Source organism: Hippocampus zosterae, chromosome 2 (genome assembly GCF_025434085.1).
Source record: "Hippocampus zosterae strain Florida chromosome 2, ASM2543408v3, whole genome shotgun sequence".
NCBI classification, from domain to species: domain Eukaryota; kingdom Metazoa; phylum Chordata; class Actinopteri; order Syngnathiformes; family Syngnathidae; genus Hippocampus; species Hippocampus zosterae.
The window spans coordinates 35,796,820-35,818,832 of NC_067452.1; the positions used below are offsets into that span (position 1 = coordinate 35,796,820).

The 22,013-nt window shown below is 42.3% G+C and overlaps 3 protein-coding genes across 20 annotated transcripts in view; all 3 read left to right on the forward strand.

The window, feature by feature from the left end:
- Positions 1 to 21: 21 nt before the first annotated feature.
- On the forward strand, positions 22 to 3,627 carry rbp7a (retinol binding protein 7a, cellular). The gene is made up of 4 exons (XM_052051912.1): positions 22 to 563; positions 1,321 to 1,499; positions 1,577 to 1,678; positions 2,820 to 3,627. Exons 1-4 carry the CDS (start codon positions 491 to 493, stop codon positions 2,874 to 2,876), a joined length of 411 nt encoding a protein of 136 aa, XP_051907872.1. The 5' UTR covers positions 22 to 490; the 3' UTR covers positions 2,877 to 3,627.
- A 136-nt stretch (positions 3,628 to 3,763) lies between these two features.
- On the forward strand, positions 3,764 to 20,006 carry ube4b (ubiquitination factor E4B, UFD2 homolog (S. cerevisiae)). Of its 3 annotated transcripts, XM_052050733.1 has the most exons (29): positions 3,764 to 4,121; positions 4,914 to 5,133; positions 5,280 to 5,415; positions 5,529 to 5,616; positions 6,275 to 6,419; positions 6,512 to 6,737; positions 6,913 to 7,362; positions 8,690 to 8,791; positions 9,481 to 9,622; positions 9,789 to 9,889; positions 10,284 to 10,398; positions 10,613 to 10,696; positions 10,955 to 11,011; positions 11,272 to 11,388; positions 11,567 to 11,665; positions 11,743 to 11,856; positions 12,213 to 12,411; positions 13,001 to 13,139; positions 13,229 to 13,328; positions 13,697 to 13,824; positions 13,929 to 14,027; positions 14,285 to 14,520; positions 14,677 to 14,803; positions 14,896 to 15,040; positions 15,615 to 15,749; positions 15,916 to 16,107; positions 16,891 to 17,065; positions 18,176 to 18,322; positions 18,995 to 20,006. In XM_052050733.1, exons 1-29 carry the CDS (start codon positions 4,098 to 4,100, stop codon positions 19,057 to 19,059), a joined length of 4,107 nt encoding a protein of 1,368 aa, XP_051906693.1. In that variant the 5' UTR covers positions 3,764 to 4,097; the 3' UTR covers positions 19,060 to 20,006. The 3 variants fall into 3 exon arrangements, with proteins under 3 accessions (XP_051906693.1, XP_051906703.1, XP_051906713.1); XM_052050743.1 differs by lacking the exon at positions 8,690 to 8,791; XM_052050753.1 differs by lacking the exons at positions 6,913 to 7,362; positions 8,690 to 8,791 and having other exon boundaries at positions 3,765 to 4,121.
- A 1,411-nt stretch (positions 20,007 to 21,417) lies between these two features.
- Positions 21,418 to 22,013, forward strand: part of kif1b (kinesin family member 1B) — a 58,902-nt gene continuing 58,306 nt past the window's right edge. For 13 of the 16 annotated variants that reach the window (XM_052050457.1, XM_052050483.1, XM_052050552.1 and 10 more), the window contains exon 1: positions 21,421 to 21,743. The gene's annotated coding sequence lies outside the window, so the exon portion shown is untranslated. Of the gene's footprint in view, positions 21,744 to 22,013 lie in introns of all 16 variants that reach the window. The other 3 variants (XM_052050571.1, XM_052050580.1, XM_052050590.1) reach the window with 2 other exon arrangements.

The following is a 22,013-nucleotide window of genomic DNA, read 5'->3' on the forward strand; positions in this document are numbered from 1 at the left end:
AAATCTGCATGCCTCAGATCATGTCGGTGGCAGCCAATATTTATTTCTTTTGGGGGGCCTTTAAAGGTGGGTGTGTCTCTTCCACCTGTGTCGTGGACAAGAAAACAAAATTGCATTCCGTACATTTTGCGCCTTGAGCCAGCGAAAACATTTATCTTCTGCTGATAACAAGTAGCGAGTGCTTATGTCTAGTTGTAGTTCCAGCCATTTTCCCCCCTCAGCATATATTATCGAAATATGTGGCGTATGATCTACATGTCCGTGAGTGCCTGCAAAATTTTGCCACACAACCATTGATGGCTAATTGACCTACATAATTGGACCAGTTGAACTTGCCTCCCATGAGCGACTCCCTTTTTCACTGAGCTGCCGTAAGGACTCACCCACTCTAATTCCGCCAGTTGAGAAGTCTTTGAATAAGTAGCTTCAAACCTGCTCCTGTATTTTTTATTTATTTTTTTTTTTGACTGCATTAAAAGGCTCTCCAAGAATGCCTGCAAGTTTCTGTGGCACTTGGGACATGCTTAGCAATGACAATTTTGAAGGCTACATGATTGCATTAGGTAAGATATCTGGCTCAAATATCTTCTTGTGATTGACTACTGATTTTTTTTTTGTCTGGCAGTGATGTTTGTTGCCTGAGCCTTTTGAAATTTGATTGTTTAGCCTGTACAATATTTGTACAGTATATGGGTTAATGTACTGGGACACCCGGCCAACCCACATGCAGAAAGTGAATCTATGTACTCTCGGAATTATTTATGAACACTTCCAAATACAAGCCGGTGCACAAAAACGTACAGCCTTCTGCTCGACAGAAATAGTACAGTACCTAAAATCCTGGAACATATTCAGAGTTCATTAGAGGCACTTTATATGGTGGCATGTGTGTGCTGATTAATTAAATACGAGTTTGAACCTGACTGGTTATTTCTGAACGCAGCCACATCCGACTTCGAAGCGGTTATACACATCTGTGTAACCACATTATCTCAGTTATTTTTACTTCGCCTCTTGATTTTTTTTTTCCCCGATTGAGTTGGACAGGCTAAATGCCACATTTGTGGTGGAAAAGGGTTTTAAATGCTTCGTCTCGGTCTCATAGTCTATCACACAAACCTGGCATTTAAACATTGGTGTAAAGACTTTATTTCCACTGTAATAGGTTATTCTTGATAAACGCCTCTTGGACAATAGAAATAAACGAGGTGCATATCATGAAATAATGACGCAGACACAATGGCCTAGTTTTAGTAAGGCCTAAAAAGTGTGTCCTAGTATGTTAGTCCACTATTAACAACACATGTCCACTTTCCCCAGATATCAGCCCTTGCATTCGAAAGATCGCTCTGAAGCTGAAGATAAGAAAGTTGATAGAACAGCAGGGCGACCATTACGTCATCAAAACATGCAGCATCTTCAGGAACTACACCGTGTCTTTCCGAGTGGGTCAGGAATTTGAGGAGTTCTCGGAGGGCTTAGACAACAGGCACATGAAGGTGAATACGATTGGTCGAATGGACGACTTTGCAATGCATTTTGGTGAGCTGTCTCATTTTTCTCTTGCGCCGCGCAGTCTGTGGTGAGGTGGGAGGGGAACAAGCTGGTGTGCGAACAGAAAGGTGAGAAGAAGAACAGGGGGTGGTGTCATTGGATTGAAGAGGACAAGCTTCACTTGGTATGACTTTGCCGTCACACAAAGCAACTGTTACAATTCATGTTGTACTACAGTATATCGTTTTACTTCATCTACAGTAGACAGTGATCGTGTTTATAAATGTGTACATTATTTACTGAGAAGAATAATAAGGAATCTTGCCGTGTCAACAACATTGAAAAGTGACTTCAACACCTTTACTTGGAACTCGACCAAATATAATGGTTTCTTCATTGCGCCGAGCCCCACCCCTTTACGCAATCGCTTTCTGTAGATACTTGTACTGTACTGTATATAATAGTTCACCAACTATGACCCATAGCAACAATACCGGCTTTTATGAATAAAAGGTTACATGATGTCATTTATGGGGCAGCAGGGCGGAACACATCTGCCTCACATTTCTGAGGTTCGAGGCCCAAATCTCATCCTGGGTCTTCCTCCATGGCATATTCTGGCTTCCTTTCCAAAACTATGCATGTTAGGCTCATTTAAAGACTGTGGTTTGCTCATTGGGATGAATGGTTGTTTTGGTATTTATTTACACCCTGTTTCTCAACCATTGTCAGCTGGGTTAGACTCCAGTGTAACCACGTGCCGAATGAGGAGAAGCAATGTATGAAGTGACATACATCAATTCTGCCACCTTAAATTAATTGGTTCTCCTTCTGTAGTTCTAGCCCCTCCCCCACTCCCATTCGTTATTTGTTAAAAGACGAAAAAAAGCAAACGTCCTTGGATCGGTTCTTTAAAAAAACGCCTGGCAAAATACACTTCTGAGAGAGATCATGAACTAAAGACGGCAAAAAAACCATATGAGGACCCAGGTCAGTTAAATGACCATCATTTTGATTATTTACTCTATTCTTAGTTTTTTACATTATGCACAACTCCCATTTCTTGCGCAATAACCTAATTGTAACCTGTATTTCTTACATATTTTGATCCATTTCTATGCTGAAGGAAACATTTTGGCCTGAATTTCTTTTTTTTTTGGGGGGGGGGGGGCTTTGAACGAATTAGGGCATTTACATGGAAAACGCGTCTCTACTTACAAAATGCTCGAGCTAAGAAATTTCTTCCAGAACCAATAAATTTCGTCAGCAGAGGACGGCACCACTGTATTACGAAATGTAATGTCATCTTATTTTCATATATTCAGGAGCTTTATTGTGAAGGGGAAATCTGCAAGCAGGTGTTCAAGAAGGTCAATGACTGAAGAGGACGACAATTGTAAAAAATGGACGTTACAAGAAAGAAATTATCTCTCCTGTGTTAGCTGTATGGTCATAAACTACGCCACGAGAGAGCAGTACAGCAACATAACAAATGTACGTATGGTAGTTACGGTGCATGACTGTTGTTTACCACTGCATCAAGTGTGTTCAGCTCATAAGGGACAAAAAGAAGAGCATTTTATGTTAATTTATACATCTCTCCATTTGATTGTATAACTGTGGCTTGTCTTTTATATATATTACACGTGGGCATTCGTGTCACCTGTAATAACGGAGATCGATGTAAAAAAACAAACCAACATTATTGATCTCTGTTGGAAACTTCATTTACTCTCAAACCAAAGATTGGACCAAGTATGGCCCACGTGCCATAACTGTCTCAATGTGTTAATCCGGTACAACGAAAATAGGGGTGTCAAACTGTTTTTTTTGTTTTGTTTTTGCGGGCTACACCACAGTTCTGGTTTCCTTCAAAGGGCCGTTATGATGACTGATGCCTCATTACATATTCATCCATTTTCAACCCTACTAATCCTGTTCATCAAATTGATGAAAAACTAGTTTTGAAATTAGAGGCCAGTAAAATCCGTTTGTTCAACGATTATTATATTTATTTTATGAGCAGAACTGATTACTTGCAATAGCTCAACGTTTTTAAAAATGAAGACCATTTCCAATGTTGGTATTTCTGCAAGAAATGTATTTTTATACAAATAAATAATACAATCAAAATATTAGCATTAATTATTTTACTTTTAAAGCGTAGTATTTGACTCTTGTAATTTTTGTTACCTCATCTACAAATGACTCACCTGTGCCATTTTATATCTGTAAACCGAGCGTGTCAACGCTTCGTATGTTGCTCCGCCCACTGTGATGTGAAGAGTCACGTGAGAGCAAGTAGAACCAAAATGGCCGCTGTTGTTTTTTGACGTGTAATAGCTAGCTACTTTTCTTTTTGTTTCCCTATTGACTTGAAAGAAAAGCCTAGCCAACGAGGGACCTTTTGGGCTCATTCTATGCCGCCAGTTCTCGCGCAGTAGTGTCATCGTTTATATCTTCGAGACAATCAAGACTGACACACATTAGTTGAACGAGTTAGACTATGCATATCTAGTTCAGATTGAAGCTAGCTAGCAGGCTCTGGCTGGCACATAGTGCAATAGTTGAAATTGAGATAGCTGGTTAAACTTTTAGCTGCGATGGAGGAATTGAGCGCAGATGAGGTAAGTAAAATGCATCAACGACACGAGCTCCTGTATGGCTTATCTTGCATCACTCTATCGTTTCCAGATAATAGATTTACACATGACTCAGTTTCCTCGAATAGGGTTAGCGGCTAGCTTCGTGCCACTCTACCTAGGAGAAAAACACCGGCGACAAAACCACAGCTTGGCAATACCACACGAGACGTGGAAAATCAGCGTCTGTCATTGATGTGTGTTACAGTTGCTTGGATGAGCACGTTACGGTCGGAAATTAAGCAGCTAACTAACCCAATGCTGACATCATACAAAACCAGCTTCCTCGATTAAGAGGATTTCAATAAAAATGAACATAATACTTTTGATAAGTGGCGATTGCCTCATGTTTGCCATGCAAATCGTATTTTGTATTTGTTTTTGTTCTCGCGCACGATTTTAGATTGCTGAAATTGTTAGCTTTGTTTTGCTAACCGAATAACCATCCGAGTCAGTGACCTTTTCTTTGAGATGAATACACAGTATACAGTATCATGTTCATTGCAATGCGACTCAATTTTTATATCAAATCAATTCCAGAGTGTTATTACTCCTCCCAAAAAAGCGACCGTTCACAGTGGCATACCGGAGCTATTTACTGTTGGGAGACTAATAATAAATATACGCACTATTGTCATGTTGGTGTAATAATGTATTTCAACAATACTGTAACCTATTCAAGCATGATTTTAAATGCGCATCAACTGTGAACAGCGCTAAGATCAATGAGTGTATTTGTGTTGATCTGTTTTGTGTTTTTTTAACTGTTCATGCCAGATTCGGCGAAGGAGATTGGCACGGCTTGCAGGGGGACAAACGTCACAGCCTAACACCCCTCTCAGCACCCCTTTGACGTCCCCACAGAGAGAAACTCCACCGGGACCCCTCCCTGGACCCTCAGGTGTAACATCTCAGCCCCTGCCACCAGCTGCCTCACAATCATTAGGGCTCAATGCGCACAGCGGTACCCCCGCCACATCCCCCATTGGTACGACTGGTAAGGAAAAAATTGACTGAGAATACTTGAGTTTTTGTCTCCTCTCATGTATACGACTTCTGGATTTTAACGGTTTGTCGGATCTTGTCTGAAATATTTCCTCCTTGTGTCTTCAGTGTGCTCACACGTGTTTTGCCTTTTGCAAGGTGTGGTTTATGGCAGTCAAAGTAGTGAAGGTGTGAGCTCCCTTTCCAGCTCCCCCTCCAACAGCCTTGAGACTCAGTCCCAGAGTTTGTCCCGTTCACAGAGCATGGACATTGACACCGCATCTTGTGAAAAGAGGTAATCATATTTCACACGTTTGCACTGAAAGATGGCTGTGAATGGACAAGCTAGCTTAAGATATTTACATATTACAAAAGACTCATTGAAGCTGTGCCTGTGTTTGGTTCTAGCATGTCCCAAGTGGATGTCGACTCTGGGATAGAGAACATGGAGGTGGAAGATGGCGACCGCAGGGAGAAGAGGAACTTGACAGAAAAAGTAATTAACTTTTTCTTACAAGGGATTTGACTTTACATCAGTGCTCGCTTATAAACGCAGGAACATTCTGTGATTAACATAACTGAAACGTGAGCTTTTCTTGGTAAACATAAGAACAGTTTTCAGACTCGCACTCAATTGTGGCAGGGCCCTAATGAATGTGTGAAGTTTTTAATGCATATTTTAATCTCGGGTGCGTACACCTTTTTGCAACAATAAATTTATTTGGTTTTAGCACATCTGCCCTAACAGTACTGAGATTGAAACTTACTTGTGTGGATTTTGCAACTTTGTTCACCCTGTACTTTGCTTGGATTTTCTGTGGATGCTCTGGCTCCTTCCCACATTCCAAAAAACACGTTTAAGTGAAAACTGAAAATTGTCTGGCAGTCTGAATGTGATTTTTAATGGTTAGTCGTCTATATTAGCGCTGTGATTGGCTGGCGACCAGACCAGTGTGTTCCCTTCCCTCTCGCGCACCCTGAACCGTGGAAAATGTAGATCTTGAAAGTAAGGTTTTCTAATAAATCTGTTGGGAGTGTCCTTATGGTAAGCACTGTCCATAACATTTGTTCCTCAACCTTTGCCCCTGCAAGAACTTAAAATGTCCACTGTCGGATCTTGACATTTCTGTCTGATTGAACCCGGGCACCTGTAGGAAACATCTGCAAACTCCGATGTCACAGAAGACCAGGCTCTGCAGCTCATTTGTAAGATCCTGCGCGTTTCATGGACAGAGCAGCATCGAGATGTCATCTTCCTCCCTTCACTGGCTGCTGAATTCCAGCGTAACCCAAGAGATGGTATGACAAGTCATGCTGTGTTTATCCCAAAAAAAAGAAGCTTCTCAGAGTGGAGCTCTGAAAAGCTTATTTTCTCATTCTGTCTCCTGCAGTGTACTCTGATTTTAAAGACCTGATCGGCCAGATCCTAATGGAAGTCCTCATGATCTCAACGCAGTCGCCTGTCCACAACCCCTTCGCCAGCTTGACCGCCACCTCGCAGCCCATTGCAGCAGCCAAATCTCCGGACCGCCACCTGACATTGGTACAACCCTCCAGCCAAGATGGTAGCCCCATGGGGCCCAGTGCCGGATCCTTTGGAGCCAGCTCTCTTTCAAGGCACGTGATGACGCTTATTTTTTTCTTGCACTGTTCAAAACCCTTAATCACATCAGAGCTGTTCTTTTCCCCAAATGTTTGTGAAGGACTTGGAATTGCTCAAATGCTCCAGGTTCATTGTGATTATTTTTCGACATTGTCATGGCAATCATCATGTGATCAATATTGTCCACAGCCTATATGGGTGTGGTAGCCCTTACCCAATGAGTGTGGATGCAGCCAAGAGGACCTCACCAAATGTCCCCACCCCCGCCACTCCCTCTGTACCTTCTACACCATCTACGCCACAATTTGTTGTTCCACCCAGCCCACCTACTCCCGCTGCTCCCCTCAGACAGTCCCTCAACCCTCCATCTGCCCCCGTGCCCATCTCCCAGCGTTACCGGCCCTACTCTGTCTCATCTCCCTGGGGAGCCCTGTCCCCATCTAGCCCAGGACAAAGAGCTTTTAGCTCTTTTGCACCTTCTCCTAGCCCAACGGGCCCCACTGTGCCCCCCAATACACCAGTTCCCCTGCCAACATCTACCACCTCGTCCCTTTCTTTAAGTTCGCCCCCTATGGTTCTGCCATCTCCCAGAACAAATGCCCGACAGGCCGCCTTTGCATCACGGATCCCACCTTCTAGGTATCTTCCCATTCCATTTGCATGTCTGTGTGTGTTGCACACGCACTCCAGCCAACTAAAATATTAACCCTCTCTGACTCACCAAATTTTGAGCTGGAAATGGACCCAAACACAGATGAACTTTTAACACAGGTATCAAACTCAAGGCCCGGGGGCCAGATCTGGCCCGCCACATCATTTTATGTGGCCCGCGAAAGCAAATCAACGATGTCAACTTTCATGATGCTTGCTAAAATCTCAACCAAAATTTCAAATTCTCATTTGTAAGAAATTCGAGTGGTACTGTTAACATTTTCCAACAGTTTCCAAACCCCTCATTACAATAACTTAAACAATAGGTGAACAAACCGTTATTGTTGACTTCTTCATATGGTCTCAGCCATTACGGCCCTCCAAGGGAATCTCTAACTAAAATCTGGCCCGCGACAAAAATTTGTTTGACACCCCTGTTTTAACAGATTGAATTTGATCGTTACTTCACATTGGAGTTGAACCCCGAGCAAGTCAAGATAGGATACCCAAAGAATGGATGGGCATTGTCGTCAATTGGTTTACACGTTTGTTGTGGTGGAATTACTTGTACTTATCGTGCCTTGAAGAAAGTCAGGCAAGCCTTTGCAAAAGTTTGGCGTCTCAAGAAGGACAACATGATATGACGTCATTATAGCGAAGGTCTGCATCCTCGCAGAACTCTGGTAAAGCATACATTTTGTTGCTTAATGTGTAAAACATTCAGAGGGAGAGATTGTTTGGATTTGTGTTATTTAAAATAAAACAATAAAATAGCCGGTCAAGGGAATCTAGTGTTGTACATCCATCCCTACTTTATATTGGTAACTTTTTATATTTAAAGTATTGGGTTAAAGTTTAGGTTTTGACAACAAATGCTGCTTTTAAACATCCGTTGCTTGTCTACAGTATTGGTGACCAAAAAAAAAGAAACTAATTGCTTTGCAAATAACTCTTGAGATTTGCCAGACGTGCTTTATAGGGTCAACAATGACGTCGATTTCTCAAGCATGCCAAAAAAAAAATATATATCCTTCGTTGCAGCTCTGAACTTCCGTCGCTGTATGAGGAATGAATGTTCCAGCAATGCATCAACACTACAATCAAATGTGCATTCATTCAAAACAATTAGCCCTCAAGCAGACATGCAACCAACTGCGTACGTTGCTGCAGTAGTGCCCCCCCTCACCCCATCTTATGTTCTACCCTTCCAAATCTAGTCTTCAGTTTTCATCATCTCCTTCCCCTCGCTTGCTCTTCGATCGCCTTTCTCTTCCAACCTTCACCTCATTCCTGTCCTTGTCTTGTGTCGTGTTAGTCCCTTGTCCCTCCTGTTTGCCCTCTCTGACATGTCTCAGGACAGCAGCGATGAAGAGTCTGAGGAGGAGGAGGATTTTGCGCGGGTTCAGTTTGGGTCCAGGTACATCGCTGCACGGTGTGCGTGTGTTTGCGTGTGCCTGCTTGCTCAGCACAGGCCTGCTGCATGCACCGGCGGGCCTTGCCCACTAACAGAGCACAAACACACTGTGGCGGAGTGGTGAGAAATTAACATAGGCAGGCTCGGATCTCTTTCAGAGTGCTTTATGTGTTTATACACGGTTTTACCTTTTGAGGTTGGTTGTATGATCTATATTTTTTTAAAGTAAAATCTTGTTTCTGATAATTTTTTACACTTTCACGGATGAATTCCAATTAGGGCAAATCAGGAAGTCATTATTCAGGACAACCGAGCCAAACATGATTTAACATCTTGTGTGTTAATGTTTTAATCGGATGTATCGCTGCGCCTGCGTTTCTTAAATATTTAAAGCTAGCGTTTCTACTTTCTGAGGGTTTCTTCTGTGCTTTGAAGACACTCACGTATGGCCTTTGCATTAGCAATGACAATCCTCCCACCAACTGAATAATAACAGCTGTTTTGTCTGCAATGGTGTTTCCTTTACATGAGCTACATGCTGTGGTGCAGTCACTAAAGCCTCGAGTGTGTTTCTTTCAGGAGCTGTGATTGAGAGCTGGCGCTTGTTGGAAGCTAACTGCACATGTCGAGCAGTCTATTTATCCTTCATGTTATTGTTGCGTGCTTCATTCCTTCTGTTTGTGTTTGTTTAGTCGCGGTGCATGTGGAGGGTCAGTGTCTTGTGATTTGGCCGGCGACCGCTTCACCATTGAAGCATGCAAGGAGACCGAGATGCTGAACTACCTCATTGAACGCTTTGACAGTGTTGGCATGGAGGAGAGAAAAGCTCCCAAGGTATTTGGAGAAGACAAATTACAAGTACGGCCTTTTAAAACCTGTGCTGGGTTCTTTTTTTCCCCTTTCCTTTCAATATTCAAGAAAGCCAGTCAGTTTATGTAAATCTGAAAGCATTCATTTTGACACTTGCGATTTTACCTCTCCTCTCTTTACTTTCCCTCAGATGTGTAACCAACCAAATGTCAGCCAGCTTCTTAGCAACATTCGCTCTCAGTGTATCTCTCACATTGCCCTGGTCCTGCAAGGCTTTCTGACCCAGCCCAGGTAAGTTTTTCCGGACCATTTTGTGTCTTTGTGCCACAGTATTTTTGTTTCATCAACTAATACTGCCCTATTCGTGTTTATGTCCCAACAGTACCTTCAGGGTCAGTCTTTTGAATTTGGTCCATTTGTCAAATTTAAGGATGTGTTGAACTAGCGAAACTCAATCATTCCTTAATTCATTGCCTTGATTTAGAACCCTTAGCATGGGGATACATGCACATCATACCACAAAATTGTAATGTTCTTCAACATATCTCTGAAAATTAAGGGCCAATTTGCCCCCCGCTGCTCTTCCGCTGTCTCCATAGTGACTCCTCTTCCCCCTTTTCTCAGATACATGACTCCAGTATTTGTACAACAATGCTTGGTTTGTCTATGTGGTTGGTACATGCAGGAGCCCTCTCCAGCATTCTCTACTGGTACCTTATATGCTGTGCCGGAACCTCCCGTTTGGCTTCATCCAGGAATTGGTGCGCATTACCCACCAGGAAGAAGAAGTATTCAAACAGGTGTGACACACATTTGCTAGTTCGCACTCCATAACTCCATTTTCCAGTATGTAGCGGGAACGCACGAATTCAGATAGCTCATTACATGTTGACCATGTTCTCTTTGGCTTATATGAAAAAAATGAAATGTTGACATGATTATCAGATTCGCCGCTGTCCATGAGTTAAATTAACAAGTTAACAGTCATGACAGGTTTACTCCCATCTTTCTCAGATCTTCATTCCCATCCTCCATGGGCTGGGTCTCGCGGTGAAAGAATGCTCCTTTGACAGCGACAACTTTAAATTCCCCCTTATGGTACGTAGTTGGTGTCTTACTATCGTCTGGCTAAAGGTCCAAATTAGCATGATAACCAGATCCAAGCAACTGAGATGGAGGACAATGTGGCACTGGCAGCTTGACACGCACAACAAAAAAAATCCCCTTAGCTGCTTTTTCTTTATTTGACCTGAAATTCATGTCACTGTTGCATGGAAAATCATTGTTTTGAATCTCGTAGTCATGAAAATAAGTCAAGTTACCGTAGGTTCCATTATGTTTCTCCTGTTTTTGCAGGCTTTAGCTGAGCTTTGTGAAATCAAGTTTGGAAAGACTCACCCTGTGTGCAGTTTGGTGAGTGCTCAGCTCAGTCGGCGAGCGTTATGTCCTTGTTGCTCATACCATTCTTTTCATGTATTTGTAAGGTCACTGGGTTCCCCTCAAAAATTTCTTGTGTATATGTCTTCTGGCCCCCTTCCCTCCTGTTCTTCCTTGTTCTCCAAATCAGTCCTTCAAACGACATTATCCTTCAATGGAGTCTTCTTTTCACACTTCTTCTTTTGTCTTTATAATCCTTCAAAAAATATGCCCAAAAAAATGAATTCTTTCCACAGGTAACGTCACTTCCTCTGTGGTGTCCCAAACCTTTGAGTCCAGCATGTGGCAGAGAGATTCAGCGGCTGTCCTACCTTGGCGCTTTCTTCAGCCTCTCTGTGTTTTCTGAGGATGACGTAAGTACTCTGCTCATCCATTGTCATTTCCAACTCTTATTGCGCTACAGCAATGCAAGTCGTATACGAGAGCCTGCGACACATTCACACAAATGACTAAAACCACACAACAAGGAAAACCAGAACAACATGCTTGTTTACAGCTATCTAACGTCTTGATGCTTTCCATTTCCTTCAGATCAAAGTAGGAGACAAGTATTTCTCTGGTCCAGCTATCACCATGGAGAATACGAGAGTTGTGAGCCAATCCCTGCAGCACTATCTAGAGTCGGCAAGGGTGAGCTTCTGCCTCAAATTGCTGTCATCACCCAGATGACGCGTTGAATGTCCCTGTTATGAATACATTATTTTCAGGGTGACCTATTTAAAGTTCTTCACAACATCCTACTAAATGGAGAGACGCGAGATTTAGCCCTCAATTACATGGCAGCTTTGGTCAACTATAATGTGAAGAAATCTCAGATGCAGGTAGGAGTCATTGGTTCTCCTCCACATTTTTACCATTTGATATTGCCCTCACCTCATTATGTGCACTTGCACAATCTATGCCATCCAATACAAAGTTTGTGTCACATTTTCAAGCTTTTTTAAAGATAATAATTCATGATCAGTTGATTGATTTGAAACGGTAAGTTATTTCCATATGTTCGTATTGTGGTTAGAAATGTTTGTGGTGTAAAAACAAACAAACGCCTCACTCTGATGTCTTGTGTATTTAGGTTACCCGCTGCAAACTACAACCGCAGTCCTAGAAACGCTGTTAAAAGAAGTCCTCAGACAGATTGGGAATTTAATAGGAATTTGTTGGTCCTCTTCCCTCTCAGACCGATGACAAGCAGGTGTCGACAGACGGTTTCATGCTCAACTTCCTGTCAGTGCTGCAGCAACTCAGCATGAAAATCAAGTTGGAGACGGTGGATCCTTTCTACATTTTCCACCCCCGTTGTCGCCTTGTCGTCAGCCCGGAGGAGACACGCCTGAAGGCCACGATGGAGGAGCTCAAAAGCTGGCTGTCTGAGCTACGTGAGTTGCCCTTTGCTTGGTAGGATTAGACGAAAATAATGTCAAATATAATATCAAATAAATACTGTATACGTACGGGGCGGCCCGGTGACACAGTGGTTAGTGCGTCAACCTCACAGTGCAGAGGTACCGGGTTCGATTCCAGCTCCGGCCTTCCTGTGTGGAGTTTGCATGTTCTCCCCGGGCCTGCGTGGGTTTTCTCCGGGTACTCCAGTTTCCTCCCACATTCCAAAAACATGCACGGCAGGCTGATTGAACACTCTAAATTGTCCCTAGATGTGAGTGTGAGCACGGATGGTTGTTCGTCTCTGTGTCCCCTGTGATTGGTTGGCAATCGGTTCAGGGTATCCCCTGCCTACTGCCCGAAGACAGCTGGGATAGGCTCCAGCACCCCCTGCGACCCTTGTGAGGATAAAGCGGATCGGAAAATGAATGAATATACGTACAGGAAATGATCCATTAACCGCATTTGTTACATTGGGATTTTTCCGTTCTTTGTTGCATGTCGTCCAGCCTATTTTACAGTAAATCCCCACTGCGAGATTAATTTTAGCATTTGTGTATGCGCGTTTGCTATCTATATATCCAGATGAAGATACCACCAAATTCTCCGAGCCAAAGTTCCCCACAGAGTGCTTCTTCTTGACCCTACATACCCACCACTTGTCAATCCTGCCTGGCTGCAGGCGCTACATCCGCAGGTTGCGGGCAATTCGTGAACTCAACAGGTAAACAAACACAAATGCATGCCGTGTAACTATAATCGTGTCGGTGTTCTGTTCTTTTCACGCTATTTTTATTTGTTCTACCTTATTAGGACAGTCGAAGAGCTGAAAAATAGTGAAGCCCAATGGAAGGACTCTCCTCTGGCCAGTCGCCACAGAGAAATGCTCAAGCGCTGCAAAACCCAACTCAAGGTTTGTATTTTTACATGCACAGTCTCTCCTGTATTCTTTGACAGTATTATGTCCGCACTTGGCAGCACAGCGCTTCTTACCTGAATAGTGAAAAATTCCTCTCACTCCTCAAATGCTGAAAAACGACATTGTCTTGTACATTTAGTCCAAAACGAATCTTTGCAAATTGTAAATAGTACAGTACTGCGATTGATCCATTGTGTTCATATTGTATTTAATTGAAAGATGTTTGTTGTTTTTTTTCTCTTTCTCCTTTCTTCTTTCTACATACATTCTTGCTGCTGGAGGCTGTAAATTTCCCCAGTGTGGGACGAATAAAGGATATCTTATCTTATCTTATCTTTAGCATTTCACTTGTGCCCTCCCAGAAACTGGTTCGAGCCAAAGCTTGCGCTGACGTGGGTCTTCTGGATGAGAACTTGCTCCGCAGATGTCTGCAGTTCTACAGCACAGTCATTCAGCTCCTGCTCCGTATGGTGGACCCCGCTTACCCAAAGTGAGTCACATGGCTGGAATTGATGCGGCGTCACGCTCTCACTCAAACTGAAATTGAAGTTATTCAGTTGACGGCACGAGTTCATTTCTGTCCTTTCCTCACAGCGTCACCTTGCCGTTGAATCCTGAGATTCCCAAAACCTTTGCTGCGCTCCCTGAGTTCTACATTGAAGATGTCGCCGAATTTCTGCTTTTTGTTGTGCAGTAAGTTCACAGTTCAGTCCTTTATCAATAAATCTGTTACGTAACTACAGGTACATCCATAACCATGTTTTTGCAGTTTTATTCGTCAATTTTGACACAAACTCAACTTAATGCTCCTTTGGAGATACCCATTGAACTTTGTTTGTTTGAAAATATCATCCTATAATCTAGATAGATGTGGCACTGTACTTACAATTAAATACAGCGGCGCGCTTTTGCACACAAGACTCATTTTCCTCTTCTTGGCTTTCTTGCAGATATTCTCCCCAAGTTTTATATGAGCCTTGTGTTCAAGACATAGTTACCTTTTTGGTGGTGTTCATCTGCAGTCAGAACTACATCAGGAATCCATACCTAATTGCTAAATTGGTGGAAGTTCTGTTTGTCACCAACCCTGCCGTGCAGCCTCGCACTCAGCGCTTTTCCGAAATGATGGAGAACCACCCTTTGTCCATTAACCAGCTGGTGCCCGCTCTTATGAAGTTCTACACTGGTGAGTGCCCCTGGTTGCTAAGATGCCTTAACAGTGAAATTTGGGCTATTTTTAAATGACACTTTGGGTTTCAATCTCCCTATTGTCAGTATTTGTGTGGGTGTAGTTTGTACACAGTAGCCGCTGACTCCTCTTTCATTGTCTTAATGTGGTTAGATGTTGAGCGTACTGGCGCCACCAGTGAATTCTATGACAAGTTCACCATAAGGTACCACATCAGCACCATCTTTAAGAGCCTGTGGCAAAACATCGCCCACCACGGCACATTCATTGAGGAGTTCAAGTGAGATTGATTGCAAGGCACAATTTGTGGTTTTGTAATAGAGTGACGCATATTAACCCAATTTGCATGTTGTCATGCTCCCGTTCTTTTAGCTGCGGCAAACAGTTTGTCCGCTACATCAACATGTTGATCAATGACACCACCTTCCTGTTGGATGAGAGCCTTGAGTCGCTGAAGCGTATTCATGAGATTCAAGAGGAGATGAAGAATAAGGATCAGTGGGATCAGCTGCCCCGGGTTTGTACTTGACTTCATATTTATCTTAGCCAAGGAGGTTAGGGTTTCACCAACATATTTTGAAATTTCTGAAAAATACATGAAATTTCATACAGTTTGCCTGTCTAGTATGATGATTGGGGGGTTTTCCAGGCTGTTCATATTGAATTCAAACATTGAAAATACATGCAATTTCATTTTTTTCCTTTCAATTTATATACAGTATGTATATATAAATATATATATGTACACATACGCACACATACCATTATTGTCTCCCTTTTATTCATGCCCATCCACCCTTTCAGTGTTGAGCTTTCTGCTATTCACCATTTTCCATCGAGTGCCCTTTAACTTGCCATCATCAAAATGCTGATCAATCGTGTTATCAATTTATTTATTTTAATCAAACCTGAATATAAAATCCAAACAACAGGACTTTCTCTTTAAAGATATTTCACATTCACATATATATCCTCCATTGCATTGTGAATACCGTTCATTTCTTTAAGTAGTTCGAAAATCTAAACCATAAATTAAGCAAGCCTGATTACCACTTTAACTTCATTGTGCGTGCGCACCCGGTCTTATTCAGGACCAGCAGCAGAGCCGCCAGTCCCAGCTGACTCAGGATGAACGAGTGTCTCGCTCTTATCTGGCCTTGGCCACAGAGACTGTGGACATGTTTCACATCCTCACCAAGCAGGTCCAGAAACCTTTCCTCAGGCCTGTGAGTATCACCCATGCCACAATATATTTTTATTATTCTACTTTGCCGGAAGGGAAACAATGTCGTCCATTTTTCTCTTCATACAAAGGCACCCCTATCTGCCTTAAATGGACACATGCACAGAATCGGACAAGCTATTCCTAACGGGTGCGTTATCTTCTTGCAGGAACTTGGCCCCCGTTTAGCTGCCATGCTGAACTTTAACCTGCAGCAGCTCTGCGGGCCCAAATGTCGTGACCTGAAAGTGGAGAATCCTGAGAAGTATGGCTTTGAACCCAAGAAGCTCTTAGACCAGCTGACTGACATCTACCTGCAGCTAGACTGTGCTCGCTTTGCTAAGGCAATAGCAGATGACCAGGTTGGAGGCACTTAAGTGCTTTCAGTTAAATCTTGAATGGTTGAATGGTAAAATGCAATGGGGGAACATATGATGAATTGTAGTCATGGTGGTCAGGCTGCCAGTGATTGTAGAAAATCATGTTCCGTTATGTCTGTAAGACAAGAGAATATATTTCTGTTCCGATATAGCGGCGATATCAAACTTGCTTCCACCACCGGGCGCATCATGCTCATGATTGTCCTCAGAGAGCTTGATATAATGGTAAAGAATGTACTAAATGGTAAAGAATGGCTAGCGGTGTAACCGGATGAAATAAATCACGTTTCAGTGTGTACCTTGGTTTTAAGGTTCGGTTCAAAATGGTTCAGGTAATGAAATGCAAAACAAACTCATATTTTGGATACAAAATGAACAGAAACCGTTTGGGGTGCACAAAACCATGTCCTGGGTTTGATTTGACCTGCATGAGTTGAGTTTGAGACTTGTACTGCATCGTAAATATAATTCCTTCCTTGAAAGGAGGCCAAATCACTACTGCTGAATCATGAAGCCTGAATTACAGGAAGCTGGAAATTTATTTTTAATTTGGACTGTAACATGGTACACCATTTAACACCAAGCCCTTTTTTAAATTTTGATTTCCGTTCACTTTGTGGGAATAATATAATGAGAATGACAGACTAGGGAAGAACATTTTGAGAGTTACAGTATTGTGTACAATCCATTCTCCCAACGACACGCTTCATATAACATTCTGTGTGTTTTGCTCCCATGTGTGTGTGTGTTTGCGTGTGTGCATAGCGGTCATACAGCCGAGAGCTCTTCGAGGAAGTCATCTCAAAAATGAGGAAGGCTGGTATCAAGTCTTCAATCGCCATTGAAAAATTCAAGCTGCTATCTGAGAAGGTGGAGGAAATAGTGGCCAAGAACTCCCAGTCGGAAATGGACTACAGTGACGCACCTGATGAGTTCAAAGGTCTGTGTGTGAGCTGCTCACACGTGCTTTTGAATCCGAGTCTGTCGGGTTTGGTTTCACACCCCCACCCCCACCCCATGCAACACGATTAAATATTATTACAGCCTCTGTACTTATTTAAATCTTATTTCTTATGTTGTAGACCATGACTTTTGTGTTCAAAGGTCAAATCCTCACTCGCAGGATCAAAACACTGCTCTGACTAAATGACCTCATTCACCGATCTTTAACTAGAACAGCTGTCAAACTGAAGTTGAAGTCTGATTAATGGGCTGGTTAAAATAAAAACTACTATGGTCATTTAAAAAAAAACAGACTGCATGTTCAAATCTATTTATCCATTCATTTTCTGTAGCAGTTATTCTCAATAGGGGACATGGGGAGTTGGAGACCAGCTGATTTTGGCCTGGATGCAGGGCAATTATAGACACCCAACATTTACATTCAGATTCACACCTATGGGACCAGTTAAAGTCTTAAACTTGGACTTTGGTGTGATGGAGGAAGCCGGTGTACACAGACAAAACCAATACGATATTCTGCTGTGCCGCCTGATTCAAATCCAAGGGTAATTTTTAAAAGGGTGAATTCATATGCAAAGACGGTTACCGCAGTGATCGTAGTATACATCTATTAGCCCCAAAAATATCAACTGCAATCCACGTTGGACCGTTTGCAATTGTGTCATAAATATCACATTTTTGTTGCCTCCTAAATAACAACTGGCATTCGGAACCATTTCTAGCTAGTGTGAAATGTTTTCTAAGTATAGGTGCTGTTCCTACATGATAAGATATACCAGGGCCTCGTAATCAACTAAAAGCCTTGACTGTACTTGACCGTAACTGTTGAATAGCAGGGGATTTGCCACCCCATAAAAGTCATATAGACCATTTGGACGAAGGCTATCCTATTACCACCGACTTATTATAATCTAGAATAAGAATGTGGCCTGCATACTTGCTTTGATTTCCCAATAAGACTGCCCTGGTCAACGGGACTGTGTCACACGAAGCACAGTCGGCTCGGGTTTCTGTGTAGCTAAAATCCCCCACCCCCATCCCCCTTGTTTTTGTCATTATTAACGTTTTCTTGCTCCTGTTTTGGCAGATCCTTTGATGGACACGCTGATGACAGACCCTGTGATGCTGCCCTCGGGGAACATCATGGACCGATCCATCATCCTTCGCCACTTGCTCAACTCGCCCACTGATCCATTCAACCGGCAGCCTCTGACCGAGAGCATGCTGGAATCAAGTAACTACGTTTCTTTTCATTACGTTTAAGGCTGGAAGACTTTGATGAGAATTATTTTGGCTTACTGATTAGGGATTTTATTTTCTACTTTTTATTCACTTAAATGCCAAAAAATAGCTACATTTGCTGATGCCGTTTGAGCTGTTTAATGACTGCACCAAACAGTCAAACACACAAATACAAAATGAAAACAATTGCAAGGAGTTACAGTAGGCCAAACGTCACTCGCACAACGCCCAGACACACGCATGCAAATTAACTGGCAGATTTCCTGACAGCGCTCATTCAACCACGGCCCTTGAAAGCACAAGCATATAATCATATTCTCACTGATTTGACTTTCAGCTTGTCCTAATGTACGATGATTATCCTTTATAAAACCAATTTCTTTCTTTACATTCCCTTTTATTGTTAAAAAAATAGTGCTAGCTTTTCTTTGTAAAAAAAATTAAAAAGTGCTGGTCGGTTTTTTTTGGGGGGGGGGGCTGGAACAGATTAATAGCATTTTCATTAGATTTCGATGGGGAAATTTGATTTGATATTCAGTGAAGACCTCTGTAAATAGTCGCAAGCTTGTTCTCAGAACTGATTAAGCACGTAAATCACAGTACCACTGTAGATTGAGAAAAGTCGGATCGGAACATGCTCCTTATGATGTGTTTGATTTCACAGTTCCTGAACTGAAGGAGAAGATCCACACCTGGATGAGAGAGAAACAGGGAGGACGACCTGTCTAAAGACTTGATGTCAACAATGCCTTGCCCGCCGACTCTCCATAACGAAGGCATTTGGCCCAAATCACCTGAATTCAGTGACACTCATACCAACATTATGATTTTATTTGTGCTCTCTTTACCCTACCCAGGACATTAGAATGATTCTTAAAACACGTCAAAATAAAGTTAAAAATTACATTTTTTTTTGCGTTGAAAATTGTGTATACTGTATATGTATATCCAGATATATACATATTGTTTCTAAGGCTGCACAAAACAGTCTTCATCACACATAGGTTTCCCAGAAAGCTGCATACAGTGACTTCATTGAATATTTCCTTTATGGTCCTTGTGTGTTTTGTAACAATGTATATGTGGGCGTTATTAAAGACTTGTGATGCTTTTAGGGTGATGGGCTGTGCAGCATTTTTGGAAGAAGGGAGGGAATGACTAACTTGAATTGGTCTAACGTGCTGGAGTCCCAGAGCTGATCAGATGCACCACCTGTGCTTGTATTAGGCAGAATTAAGGAAGTAGCTTAAACAATCTAAAAATGTTTGTTTCCTTTTTAGTGCAGTCAGATGTTATAAGCATTGATGTACCATCAAACTATATGTAATTTTTTTTCTCTCTCCCCCCGCCCCCACCCTCAGTCGCATTTCCCCTGCTGACTTTGAAAGACTGAATTGGCTTTTTTTTGGGTGCATGGCTGCTATTCTAGAACCCATAAACCCTTACAGAAAACAAACAAACAAACTCAAAAACAGGCAATTTGCTCTATACATGACAGAATGTAGCATGAGCTCCAGCAACATTGGGATACCTTGACATTACGTGTAGAGATAGTCCTCGCGCTGTACCTAACGTGACCTTGCTGACCTTAACTGTACAGGAACTGATCTCTTAACTACACACAACTGTTTTGGAAGCTAGGATTTTGAACTGAAAATAAATGATAATGCACATCATTTCAAACTGTGTGATTGCTTTACACCCTCATCCATGACTGTGGCAAAAAGCAAATGTGATAATACGATTTACTGTAGTACTAGGGGTGTCAAACTCATTTTTGGTCACGGCCCACATCATACAATACAATACAATACATGCTGATTTCTATAGCGCTTTCACAACAGCGGCAGCTGTAACAAAGCGCTTTACAAAACAGTTACCGTCATAGTTACCGTTTCCCTTGGAGGGCTGTAATAACTGAAACTACGGTATAAAGTCAAGAATAATGGTGGATCCAACTATTGTTGAACCTTATGTTAGAATTTTTTTTCAAACATTGGCGTTCGACTCATCATGACTTAGATTTGTTCTTGATTTTACTGCTTGGTGCATTCTACCGCCTTTATTACCGATTTGTCTTACTGTTTGTTGTGCATGTTGGATCGCTCCATGTACAGCACTTTGTATGCAGCAATGGCTGTTTGAAAGTGCTCTATAAATACTGTTGACTTGACTTGACACATGACCCCCATCAATCACATAACAAAATAGTGTCAGGGCCCAGTTTGAAATCTTAAAATTCTCTGAAGCTAACTAAAACTTTTTTGGCTGAGACATCTACTATTATTCTGCATTTTGTACTCATTTAATATAAATTTAGCATAAATTGCATATCCTCAGTGAATAGAATCCAAAGTTTTGATACTCCATACAGCACATACACGTACCCTATATTCAAAATCAGTAAATCTGATTGGATTAACCAGGTCAACATCCAAAATGCAGTGTGAAGGACCCAAAAGAGAGACAACACCAAGAGAATCATCTTTTTCAATCAAACCAGTGAGTGAGTGGAATAAACTCACAACTGTATTCAAATTTGGCAACATTACTGCGCTGAAACAAAAAAGGGTGACAATAGGAATTCATGCATATCAGCATTCATCATCACTGGCGTCAAGGAAGAGTAGGTTTTGCAGGTATATTGTCTGATGTTATTTTCCTTCCCCCTTTTATTTGTATATTAATTCAGTTTTTAGTTGTTCATTTTTAAATGGATTACTTTTACCGTCCGACATCGGCCCTACCCTGGTGTCTGTTGTGTTCTTTAGCGCGTAGTTGGTATCTTTGTTGATTGTGTCTTTTTCTTTTGTGTTATGTCAAATCGCCTCAAATACGTGTTCCGTTCCATACATCAATTATCTGAATAACTAAAAGGATGGTTAAACTTGAACCGAAGTATTGCTCAGTCGACGGAATCTTTGCAGTGGCTGTGGGTATCGCGAAGCCGGCCGTGCGGGGAGCGGTGGATCAACAAATCCTGCAGTGGAACGTCACACACGCCCCTTCCGCGATTGAAGATGCCCATTGGTTTATTTCGTCATATGTCACCTGAATCTATTCCCTCACTGGACAAACGGGTTGTCACTCATCGCGTTTCGCGAGCGAGTTGACGTAATCTCGGTGAATCAAGACAGTTTATCAATTCTCTCCGCCTGGCTGCAGATTGACGCCCGTCTTTTCATCTTTAAGGGAAAAAAACGATCTACAAGTTGTGCTTGGCCTCGATTCGAGCTCCAATCAGCGGAAGGGCAGTACTAGAATGGGCTTTTTTCGCCAGAGTGGACTTTACGACAGTTTGCCCGCTTGCGCATTCTGATAGAAAAACAACACGTTTGACGTCCGCTAGCTTAATCGTTAGTACTCGCCGCTGCCCTATGCTGTCGGCGCTGCTGGAGTGACAGTCTTCGAAGGTGAGTAAATACAGTCAAGTTCCTAATTTAAATCCCCCAATGTCACCCCTAAACGATGTGGTTATTACTCAGTAATACCAGGCATTTGTTCGTGGTTTGGCCAGTGAGCATTAGCCTGCTGTAGCTTGTCCCAGACGGGCGGGTGTGTAGTGGTGTCTCCGGACCGTTACACAGTCCCTTTCCCAACCTCAATATTAAAACCTAAATGCCTTGTATATTTTACTTTGTATTTTATTTGCTGACAAATACGTTGAAATTGAATGACTTTCT